We start from the raw sequence: 12188 nt of genomic DNA, 5'->3' as shown, positions 1-12188 counted from the left end.
ACTTCCCCTTAACCCTCCCCTCGCTGACCATCCACGCACTGTTTACACCAGATCAACACCAACACATGAGCCTGTCATCTGCACCAAATAGAAACAAGAGCATGATATATGTACGCATGATTTATATTTGCCAATGAAGGGGAGTCGTTGACTCTTCTGTTCAAAGAACAGAGGTAGGATATGTTCAAGAAATTACACATACTGGTACATTTAATAATATTAATATACGAATTATTCCATATAAGGTGTAACTTGAAGGTACATTCCGATTCCAAAATATTCATTTAGAAACCAAAAATGACTAACGAGTGAAAAGCCTGACCTCTGCTGACATTTGAGAGAACAGGTAGGCCTATTCGACATTGCTTACTGTTTTTATTGAAAACTGTACGTGAAACAGTACAAATTATGCAATTATATAGTAATATGCTGTGCTGTTTCCAATTTACCTAATATTTAATTCAATGGTGTCCAGTTGTCATCTTTGAAATAAAACTATTTTAGTGCCTTGATTGTCTTAAAGGAATAGTTCACCCCAAAATGAAAATTTGCTGAAAGCATATTCACCCTCAGGCCATCCAAGATGTAAATGAGTTTCTTTCTTCATCAGTATTTCAGTATATGGAGAAATTTAGCATTAAATAAAAACCAATGAATCCCCTGCAGCGAATGGGTGCCGTCAGAATGAGCTGATCAAAACATCACAAGTAATCCACACAAGACTCCAGTCCATCAATTAATGACTTGAGGTGAAAATCTGTGTTTGTGATAAAAAACTAAATCCATCAAAGCATTTTAACTTTAAACTCACACTGGAGAAAGCAATTTTATGGTCCGAGGACCTGGATTTTAGCCAGAAGCAAAATGCATATTGAGTTTATTAACTCTATTAAGTATACTGCAGACATATATATTCTAAAACAGCACATGAAATTATATTTGACAATTCAAAATCAAAACAGAAGTAAAAACTACACATTTTTATGTAACAAAACCATTGTTTATAAATCTATGGTTGTAATCCCAGAATGTATGCAGTTAGATAACCTTTGCTTTTGTAGTTATACTGTAAATATAAGAGAAAACTAAAAAATTGTGCTTTTATTAGATAGAGGATGGCACAATATGCGTAAAATTAGCACTCATCTCTCAACATCTTATTTTTTTGCTTTAAACAGTTTAAAAACAACTCCAAGACAAATGTAAGGCACATAGGTATAAAAAAGTACAGTTATCAGTAAATAGAATTTGTTTTTTATCATGAATTGAATACTTGCATCATAACTGGATGTATGCTTGACGTGGTTTATGAAGACTGCATGTATATAAAGGACACAGTTTCATAATGCATAACAGGAAAGGCTGTCTGCGTGCAAATAAAGCATTTTCTTTGTGTGCTCAAACTTTTTAAAACAATAAAGAGAAATGTAAACCGCTGAAGATAATAGTCGAGACACATGTCAGCTACGATGGGGCCTTATACGAGACCATGAAAATAAATTATGGAATATTTACGTCTCCACCTCTACAGGAATTCCTCTGAAGTGTTCTAGAACCTGAAATGAGTTCATGTACATAATGGAAACCACTTTAAAATCATAAAACTTACTTGTTGTAAACATGTAAATACTCAAATAAGACACTCTTGCTTGGTTTTTGCTTGGCATGTCACATCAAAAGCATTTAAAAAAAAAAAAAACTGCATTAATACATTTGTAAACACTCATCCAGTTAGAACCTCTTCCCATTGTGGAGCTGCAAGATGTCATATTGGACAAAATAATGTTGCATGTGAGCAGCACTAGACGTCAAGGTTGCATATACGGTACGCAGCACAGCTGGAATACACTATACGTTTCTCTTTTGGTTCCAACAACACTTGTCTTTTTCTCTTAATTCAGCAGCTCCAAATAAGTAATAGGCACTTTTCCCTTCTGATTCCCACGTTCACCCATCAGCCAATCAGAGTCCATGCCTGGAACGCTGCTCACCATGATCACCTGAAATAAGAGACAAGTTAATGTGCATTCAAACCAAGAGACTGTTGTACAGATTAAAAACGGACCGCTCACCTCATCAGCCAATAAGGAGAGCTCGTTGCTGCCCGCGGCGTCGTAATCGTACAGCACCCGCGCTTTACGGCTCCCGCTGAAGTTTTGCAGCTCGGTGAAACCGGAAGACGCATTGGCTGTGTTGGCAGGAAGAGGGCCTGAGAGTGGCAGGATGGGTACGGAGATGCTGGCTGCGCCGCTGGCCGTTGACTGGTTGTTGTTGGAAGAGAAAGCCGAAGGGAAGCTAGAGGGGAAAAGAAAGTCCAAATTAGTTATATAATAATTTTAATTATTATAAAAATTTAAAATATATACTGATAATAATGTCTTACTTTCCCAACTGCTTTTGGAGGTCGACCATGTACTGGTAACACTGGGCATAATATGTCATCTGAGCCTCCACAAAGTCATTTAGACAGTGGAGATGATGGGCCTGGGACAAAAAGAGATGATATGGTTTGTTATAGAGCAGGCCTTGGGATCGCAGAGTAAAACTGAAGGGTTGTGAGAATTGAATTGGGAGGCGGCTCAGTGGGCGGGAGGTCTACAGATGAGCTCACATGCGTACTGCTGATTCCTTCCAGAAGAAGCCTGGTGATCTCTGCCTGTCTGTCAAACTCGCTCTGTGTCATCTTCAGGTCCTGCTCGGCCTGAAAGAGAGAGATAGTCAGGGAAGGTTTCACGGGTGATGTGAGATTCATCACAACTAGTGTACTTAAAAGGCCTCACACTGTTCAAAGGGAACAAAGCAACTGGGAACTGAAAAAATAGCCAGTGCATTTTCAAATAGATATTGTTGACGGGTTTTTAAAGAGAAAACCAGTCTTCAGGAGTCTGCTAGTGATGTGCAAAAACTACATATTTTCAAAATCAACTAGCTGATAGATGAGCAGTCAGCGTTTATTAAGGAAGCTCTGTATAAATCCTCTTAGAGAAGTTGCATCTCTAACCCATGTCCGAATGTGTGTACTTCCTTAGTATGTGACAAAGCAGCATGTAAAAATGAGTAGCATTTAAATACGCATTTTAAGTAAGTTGAAAATACGTGGATGACATATTGCTTTAGCGGAGATTATTAAATGAATGCAGTATAAGGGAAATACGGGGATTTTGGATACAGCATGTTGATAACAAATAAAAAAAAGATTTTCGGCAATGAAATAAAGCTGAAATAAAATAAAATATTGATGAAAAACAAAAAAACAATGAAAATCAAAAATTCTGCATGGCAAAGAAATGCAATAAAATAAGTTATAACTTCAGAACTAAAGTCACTAAAACTGAAAAAGTAATTAAACTTATAAAATAATAAAAAAATAAAAAATGGCTTGAAGAATTACTGAAAATATACACAAAAACAGTTCAAAGTATTATTAACTAAGAGAATACTAAAATAATACTGCTGTGGTCAAAAGCAATTAAAGTTAAAATAAACTAATAAAAATGACAAATTACAAACTAAAATCAAAATGAAAAACAAAAATATACAGAAAAACAATTCAAAATATTATTAACTAAAATAATACTGGTGTGGTCAAAAGTAATTAAAGTTAAAAGACTAATAAAAAAAATTATAAACTAATAAAAATGACAGAAAAAAATATGAAAATTAAAAAATGAAAATGAAAACCAAAAATACGCATAAAACCATATTAACTAAAAGAATACTAAAATAATACTAGTGTGGTCATTATAGAATATTAAAATAAAATAGACCATTCAAGCTCAGTAAAGCCAGTGTCATGCAAGATCCTTTGTGTGGACTTTACATCTGTATTTTCAATCTGCCTTCAAATCGCGGACCAATAGACTCGAGAACAGTTTTTACCCCAGTGTCACAAGGAAGCTGAACATTGCCGGCATACACACATACATAAAACTGAGAAAAGCAACAATTTGATGGGACATTTTATATCTCAAACTATACCGGTTAATACCCCTTGTATACCTCAGCGTGCGCTTACTCAGTATATGTATACATCTCTTTCATAGTGTGCAATATCATGTCTATTGCACAATATTTCAGAATGCAAACAATGCAATATGTTTATCTTTTAATTACATGCCAATTGTGCAATAATGTGTACAATACAATATTTCATAAGGCTTAATTTTGCACTATTGCCATGTACTGGTTTTTGTGTGCCGTTTGTCTTTGTATTGTATTGTTAACTAAGCTATATGAGATGGCACTGTAAGAACTGCTCTAATTTTGCTGTACTCGTACAGTGACAATAAAACGAATCTTGAATTAGCAAGCCAACACCTTAGCTTACTTGCTTAGCACATTGCTAATTTTTTAAGAACTGTTCTTTTCATTAACTAGAACAGGATATTTTGATGTTTTTGATCATGCAATGAGGAATCTTGTATGACACCAGAAACTTAAAATTATGCTGGAAATTACAGACACAGAAAAACGCTTGCAAACACAGAAACATTAGGCAATGAAGTCCAACTGGTCTATTCTAGCTTTTTGACTGAATAGAGAAACTAATCATGGCACTGATTGCAGTTTTCACATTAGCGCCAAGATTCACAGCTGATCCAAAATGGCAGAACATTCTTCTTACCTTCGTCACTTCCTCTGCCCACATCTGCACAGCAATTAAAAACAGCGATAATATATTAAGAGAAAGGCACTTAGTGTTTACACCAAACGCAGCTATGCAGAACAGCAGCTAAGATCACTGAGGAAAATGTATCACGGTAACCCAAGATTTTAACAAAATACCATGTTATTGTGATTAAAACATTAAAAAAATCATGTGATGTCTTTCAAAAAGACACTTTCAGAGCCATTTTATTTTCTTATTTTGATTACAATGATGCTAATACCAAGTTAACCCAATTTTATCATAGTAATAATAATTAAAACATGGTATTTTGTCAAAAACTATGGTCAGCACGATTAAGGATTCAACACAAAACACTGTTGCCGCAGGGAAACATGGACTATTTGTACATTACTTGCACAATTCACAGCGACTCGAAGCAAACTAAACACTTCACATTTTAGAAGAGGGCAGCTGTTTGTTATGGAACTGATGTGTTTAAGTGGTGTATATATGTGTGTGTAGGTTGAGTGCTGGTCATGAGGAGATCTTGAAGCACTTCTTTACTTCTCTTGTGAAACTGGGGCCAAGGGCGAAGAGCAGTTTTGAAATGCCATCACGATATTGAGCAAACATAGATATCCTCTTTCCAAACTCTATATGCACATCAAAAAAGGAACCTGGGAACACACATGCTGCTAATATCCGGGACAAAAGAGCTTAATCAACAGCTTAAAGAGGAACTAGTGTGTCTTAAAGGTGGCTCTTCTAAAGCAGAACACTGCTTGGCACTCGAGTGAAAGACACACAGACCGACCTTCTGCCACTTCACATGGAGGAAATTCACCATGAAGGAGAAATTGGCAACATAGCCAGCGTCCCCTGGTGGAGGGGTAGTTCTGAGGGGCTACCATGTGCCGATGCAAAAACAAGAGATAGTCAAGAATGCATTTAGGGAAGATGGCAAGTGCCGTCTCTGATTAGTAGTTGTCTAAGCTGTAGCTTATATTTCTAAAGTAGTTCCAATAGGAAACTCATTGACGTTAAGTCATATTTAAGGGGAAAATGCTATTCGAAATCACATAAAAGCAATAATAACTCACCAGAGCTCTGGCATCAGCCATTTTGGCTTTCTTTAGCTTGGTCTTTGCAGCATCAAGGTCCAGTCGTTTGTTCTGAAGCAGTTTGCGCTCTTTCTGTAGAGGAGCCGATGAATTTGGTTGGTTAAAGTTACATTTTTATTGTTAAAAACTCTCAGACATCCTTTAAATTAAAGCTGTTGCAGCTTCACACACGTTTGAATGGTTTTTGACCTTTTAACAATGAACTATAGGTTTTATTCAGACAGATTGCTGTATCCGATTCAAATTAATTTAGTTTTTTTTTTTTTTTTTGGTAGTTGAATGGCAAAAAACACTCATTAAATCCAATATTTACAAAGCTGATTAAAATTGGAATCGAAACCTGATTTTATGCAAATTAGTTTAAATTTAACAAGTTTAATCTCAGTATGATTTTTGTGTTTTTGAAAGACGTCTCTCATGCAGTAAAAACAGTAATGTTGTGAAGTATTACTACAGTTTAAAATGACAGCTTTTTTTTCATATATTTTAAAATGTCATTTATTCCTGTGATGGCAGAGCTGAATTTTCAGTGTCGCATGATTCTTCAAAAATCATTATAATACATTTTTTTGGTGCTCAAAAACATTAAAAAGTTTAAAACAGTTTGTATTGCTTAATACTTTTTCTAAAAAAACAACATTTAAAATACTCACAACAATGTAAATTTGTTTTTACAGTCACTTTTGATCAATTTAATGCGTTGTCGCTGAATAAGTTATTTTATTTTATTGACTCTAGACTTTTGAAAGCTAATGTACATAGCAACATTTCCGGATAATTTTTCAAAAACACTAACAACACTTTTTTTGTTTGTGTTCCCTGATCTCACCAATATAGTCTTGAAGTCTCCTTCTAAAAAGTTGCGGAAAGGGGTGAGGAAATTGATGGCAGAGCTCTGAATTAACTCTCGCTCTGCTCCTCCAATCTGGTTCTCCGTCTCGCCGCACTTTATCAGAGCATTTCCTGTGGACAGACACAGACTGAATCAATATTTTAAAAAAATTATGAAATGTCTAGAGACTATTCTCTTAACAGTAAATGGGCTTTCACATCTAATTTACAGACTACTAGTATTTTAGTAGCTGTTTACGTTCAAGCAAGGGGAAATGGGGCATTGGCACACAGCAATTGACTACTATTATTGAATGAGGTACTATGGATAATTAGGACACTATGCTGCCCTTGCGTTTGATGCTTACCGTAGGCTGTTCCAGGCCCAAATTCATTCCCAGAGTCGATCATGGACTGACCCAGAAGCTCATGGTTGTTCATCCGTGTGGGCACCTTTTTGTCCAGTTTTTCATACAGGAATTCTTCTATTCTGACATCTGAAATTGCAGATAGTAACAATTACATTACAATGCAAACCTGTGTTACACATTAGGACTATGGATCAATGTCACATAAAACTCCTTAATTCTTTGATTTTGTTTATATATATAAATCTTTTGGTGTAACTAAGTATTTAGGTAGATTCAGTGGGGTTCAATAATATTTTTACCTTTAAAACCAATTAATTTAGATGTTAACATTTCCTTTTTCAGTGTATGACATGACTAATAACAAATGAAAAACAAAATCTATTTTTAAATTAAATTCCAAAAGAAACATGGTGTCCTCCTTGCAAAGCAAATTCTAAATACAAAAAGAAGAGAAAAGGAACGTGATTTGAGTAGACAGGTGTACGTGCTAGTTCTGTGTTTTGATCAGCTGTTTGTTCCCTCCTGTTGTGTTTGTTCTCTTTCCTGTTGATTTTTTTAAAGTGGTGTGGCACCATAGTGAGGAGAGCAGCTGTAGTTATAGTTACATAGACTTTCTGTCATTTCTGTGAGATTATGAGGAAAAGAATAAACATGAATGGTTTCCAATGAAGATGAACCTTCTGAGAGAGAAAAAAAAAAAGCTAATTAAATTGTACCTTCAAAACATACCAGTGAGTCCAGGGGGCTGTTCTGTTCCATAAAACAAGTTTACCAAATAAGCCAGGTTTATTTCAGTTAGTCTGACTTATTTTGAACCAAATCAAATGACAATAAGTCAGACTAACTGAAATGAGCCTGGCTTATTTGGTAAACTTGTTTTATGATACAGCCCCCTGGAAACCTAACTAATTAGACGCAGATGTTGACGCAAACAAATCATCTAATCACTGAGATCTTAAGATCACAGGATCTTACTTGGGTTTGGTTGCAGTAACACCTCTGTCTGCTTCAAAATCTTCTCTGTCCAGTGTTTAGTGGTTTCAGCTCTGGTGAGGAGATTCTCCAAATGTGCATCCAACTCAGTCTTCTCAGCCTGGCCGAATTTTTCTTCTGTGAACTGTTTGTAAAGACAACACAACTTTTTGAGGAGCATAGGTTTGGCTATATTACTGCCACGAATCTTAAACAAGGTAAATTCAGACAAATTTAAAGTGTTGTCAAAGTCTAACACGTTCTAATGTTCAACTTTTTGATGAAGTTACACACCAACACATAAAATAAAAGTATCTAGAATTACATAAAAGTATTCTTGGCAGATTTAAATGAAAGTAACTGTCCAAACATTTCTCATTTTAAAATTACACTCCCAATAACAGGCATAAAGTGTTTGACACTTGATAAACACACTTGAGGTGTTTGTTTTGTGAGTGGTTGTGTCTCAATTCCTAATGAGCAGCGTTTTTGGGCATCATATCCGCATTTTTTTTTCTTTTTTTCTTCCCTTTTTCCACGTCAACAGCAAACATGACCAATGCAGATGGCTAACAATATTGTCTAGCTAGACAGCTAGGTATGTTTTAGCACACAGCCTTTGTGTGTGGATTAACCTCTGCTTTAGCTAGTTAGCGTTAGCCACACAAACTGAACCTGGACAAAAAGTGAAAATGTCAGTGTATTTTGGCCATATAACAAAGTATACATTGCTAAAACACATAACCGAGCACTTAATGTTTGCCTTTGCAGTCAAATAATAAAACATAAGACTGCGAAGTCGCTGAACAAAACAGATTTAACGCCCAGCACGAGAGAGGCCCAGAATAATAAAGATACAGAAATGCAGCATTATGTAACGTTACATTAGGATTCATTAGAAGCGCCAAAAATTAAGTTGTTTAGGATCAACGTGTTGAAATAAAACTTAAATAAAACTTCTTAACAGCGAATCTGAATTTGCACTTAACTTACTTGCACCGCCCGACTGAATAAAGTCCCAGCGTCCGCTGCCAGTCTCTTCACATTAAAATCCATCTTTAACTTTTCTATATGAGATTAATTAATAAATATGATGGCATCAATTTTATCCTTAATTACAACGGCCGGGTTTTTAGTGAAAGTATGACTGAAGCAACAGCCGGCGGAGAAGAGGAAGATCCACCCACAGATCTGATTACTGCGAGCACAGAACCGGACCTGGACCTCGAGAAGTGTCTAATATCAGCAACATTATACAAAACAAAACGCTTTCGAGACTTTTCCCTGAATCATTTTCATTAATATATTGTATCGCGCTGCACAGAGATCCGGGATGTTGTGTTTTAAGTCCCAGACTGCCATAGTGAGTCAGACCTGCTTGGGTAGCATCATGTTTTATTTTGTGAAACTGTCATGATGAGCATTTTTTCTGTTGTACCGTTACAAGATAAATGTGTGTCTGCATGTATTTCTATATATTTCTATGTATGTGTAATAGCGCCCTCTACGGGCCTACAGAGTAGAATGCAAGAGGATAGTGGGTTGTTTACATCTATCTATCTATTTATCTATCCAAACTGAACCCATACAGGAACTATCACTTTTTTTACTCTATCTATCTATCTATCTATCTATCTATCTATCTATCTATGTGAATAATGTGCAGCAAAAAAAAAATTGCATTGAAAAATTAAGTTGCCTATATTTCCAATACTTAAATACTGACCTTTCAGCGTGAAAAGCAATATTTCCTCTGTGTAATAAGTATTTTCATCTCACAGCATAGTTATCATCGCTAGATGGCAGCATAACAACAGTACTGTTCTTAGTGTGTTTGAGTTCTGCTCACCTGGCTGTAATTTAGAGATAAGAGTTTAATAACAGGAGAAATGAAAAGATCAGGGAGGGTTCTGACTAAATGTGAATGTGCATTCATTCATCCCACTCGCAAAAAAAAAAACAGATTTAGTTTTCATCAAAATGAATTAAAATGCAATCAGAATATGTTGCAAACCTGCAGTAATTAAATGTTAAACAACACAAATGTATCCCATTTTATTAACCAATATCTTTGCTGCTGGATGTTCAACCATAATAATAAGCAAAAATGTGTTACACTTTTTGGTGTATAATTACTTTTGCATTTGCTATAATTAGAACTTCTTGTACTAAAAACAATCAAGCCCTGCTCATATTTAAAAAGTAACGCAATGCATTACTTTCCATAAAAAGCTAAGTAACATAATTAGTTACTTTTTTAGGGAGTAACGCAATATTGTAATGCATTACTTTTAAAAGTAACTTTCCCCAACACTGGTCATAATAAATGTCAAATTTATTTATAGATGTTAATATTCAACCCAACATTTGTTGTTTAAATATGGGTTTCAGATCTTTTATTACATATATACATTGATAAATATAGAAAGATATAGAGAGAATATTTATATGTGATTTTCACTGAAAGGTGAAAGGTGTGTTCTCAGGACATGCATATTTTCATAAAGGTCAGGCAGGCAAGCTGTTACACATTAACTGGAGCAAGTTATCCCGTGTTTAAAAAAATGTGTGTGTGTGTGTGTGTATGTGTGTGTGTATACATGTGTGTGTGTGTGTGTGTGTGTGTGTATACATGTGTGTGTGTGTGTGTGTGTGTGTGTGTGTATGTGTGTGTGTGTGTGTGTGTGTGTGTATACATGTGTGTGTGTGTGTGTGTGTATATATGTGTGTGTGTGTGTGTGTGTGTGTATGTGTGTATATGTGTGTGTGTGTGTACTAGAAAATATAGAAAATATAGTTTGGTCAGTATAAAAGAAGTCTATGGATCACGTCTTTTATAGCTTTTATAGTCATATAGCTGTTTTTGCTGTTTCATAATTGACTCATTGTTTAAAGTTTGTAACAGTTTGTTACATTTTTTTCTCGCCACCTTGTTTCTGGTCTTTGCAGCATCAGCGCTTGTAACCTTAGTAACTGAATATTAATCCTAGCCCAGCCCCCTGGACGCTGCGTCATTTGACTGACAGGAGGATGCGGCGCTGGTTTCGCCAAACTCGGTACACACGTGCGCTGATGCTTCCTCGCGGAGAACCGGAGAGCATCTCATCCTCTTCACCTTTTCTGTTCGCGCGCAAGTTTTTTTTTTTCTTTCTTCTCTGTGAGGGAGCAAGTGTTTTTTTTTTCCAGACACCGACAGAAAAGAATCCAATATTATTTCGTACGAGAGCCTGATAAAAAAAAATATATATATTTCTAATATTAGGCGCTGAAAATTATTATTCTGTCGCTTTCATAAAGGAGCAATGGATATTGTTCTCGTTGCCAGCGTTAAATAAGCCTTTGCCAAAGAACATTATTTGGGGAAATGGGCAGTACTGCAATGGATCCTAAGAAGAAAGATGAGAAGAAAAATTCAAGGAAAAGGAGATCTCTTCGGATAAACATGCCTGTAAGTTCATATCTGACGATACTGATGTTCTTCTCCCACAGATTAAAAACCAGAAGTTGTGTATACATGGACTGGAACATGATACAAACTCAGAAATGTAAATCATATTGTCTTTGCTCGCAATGACATTGTGAAATGACCTGTAAATTAATTTGACTTTTATTTCAGAAGGTTATTTGTCTTGTGTTTACTGAATATATTCATATTTAAACACGCTATGTTTGCAAAAATGTAATATTCTGAGTGTTTTTTTTTTTTTACATTTTATTTATATTTCTTAAACAGTGTTTTATTTGTTATTATTGTTATTATTGTTATTATTATTATTATTATTATTATTATTGCTACAGTCCCAAATATTTACTTTTACAAGTCCATGATGTCATCATTTAGGATAGACCAGGAATATACTGGCATGTGTGTTAATATTTATGTCTTTGATTAATATGTGCATATAGGCTATTTAAAACAATCTGTCATATCTGACATCTTGGTATAAGAATTTATTTATGTAGGCTATTTTTGTTGTTGTTGTATAGTAAATATGGCAAAATAAGAATACAATATTTTATTTTGACAGCATTTTATTCATGTTTTGTATTATTATCATCACCACCACCACATCCTGCATGGTCTCTGAGATATTAGCCACATATGTATTAACTATATATATAAAGTTTCCTGGTTCTCAGGAGAATTAATGTTAGCACTTGCTAATCCTAATCAGCATCATATTCAAATCAACCACCTCCTCTCATAATAGCAATGAACATGTTTTGACCAGGTGTGGACCATATTTCAATAGGCCATACCTGACTGAGTTAAACACGGAGTCA

At 35.2% G+C, this 12188-nt stretch overlaps 1 protein-coding gene across 1 annotated transcript; it reads right to left on the bottom strand.

The window, feature by feature from the left end:
* Positions 1–106: 106 nt before the first annotated feature.
* Positions 107–9393, bottom strand: LOC306865284 (endophilin-B1-like). Its single transcript, XM_079409814.1, has 9 exons — positions 8898–9393; positions 7908–8049; positions 6930–7058; positions 6560–6693; positions 5710–5802; positions 2612–2701; positions 2384–2484; positions 2073–2295; positions 107–2000 (listed from the first exon to the last, which is right to left on the bottom strand). The coding sequence occupies exons 1-9, from the start codon at positions 8958–8960 to the stop codon at positions 1893–1895; spliced, it is 1083 nt and encodes a 360-aa protein (XP_079265940.1). The 5' UTR covers positions 8961–9393; the 3' UTR covers positions 107–1892.
* Positions 9394–12188: the final 2795 nt, after the last annotated feature.

Source organism: Barbus barbus (assembly GCF_936440315.1).
Source record: "Barbus barbus genome assembly, chromosome: 46".
NCBI lineage: Eukaryota > Metazoa > Chordata > Actinopteri > Cypriniformes > Cyprinidae > Barbus > Barbus barbus.
Note: the sequence above shows the minus strand (reverse complement) of the source record. Positions and strands in the feature narration are given on the sequence as shown.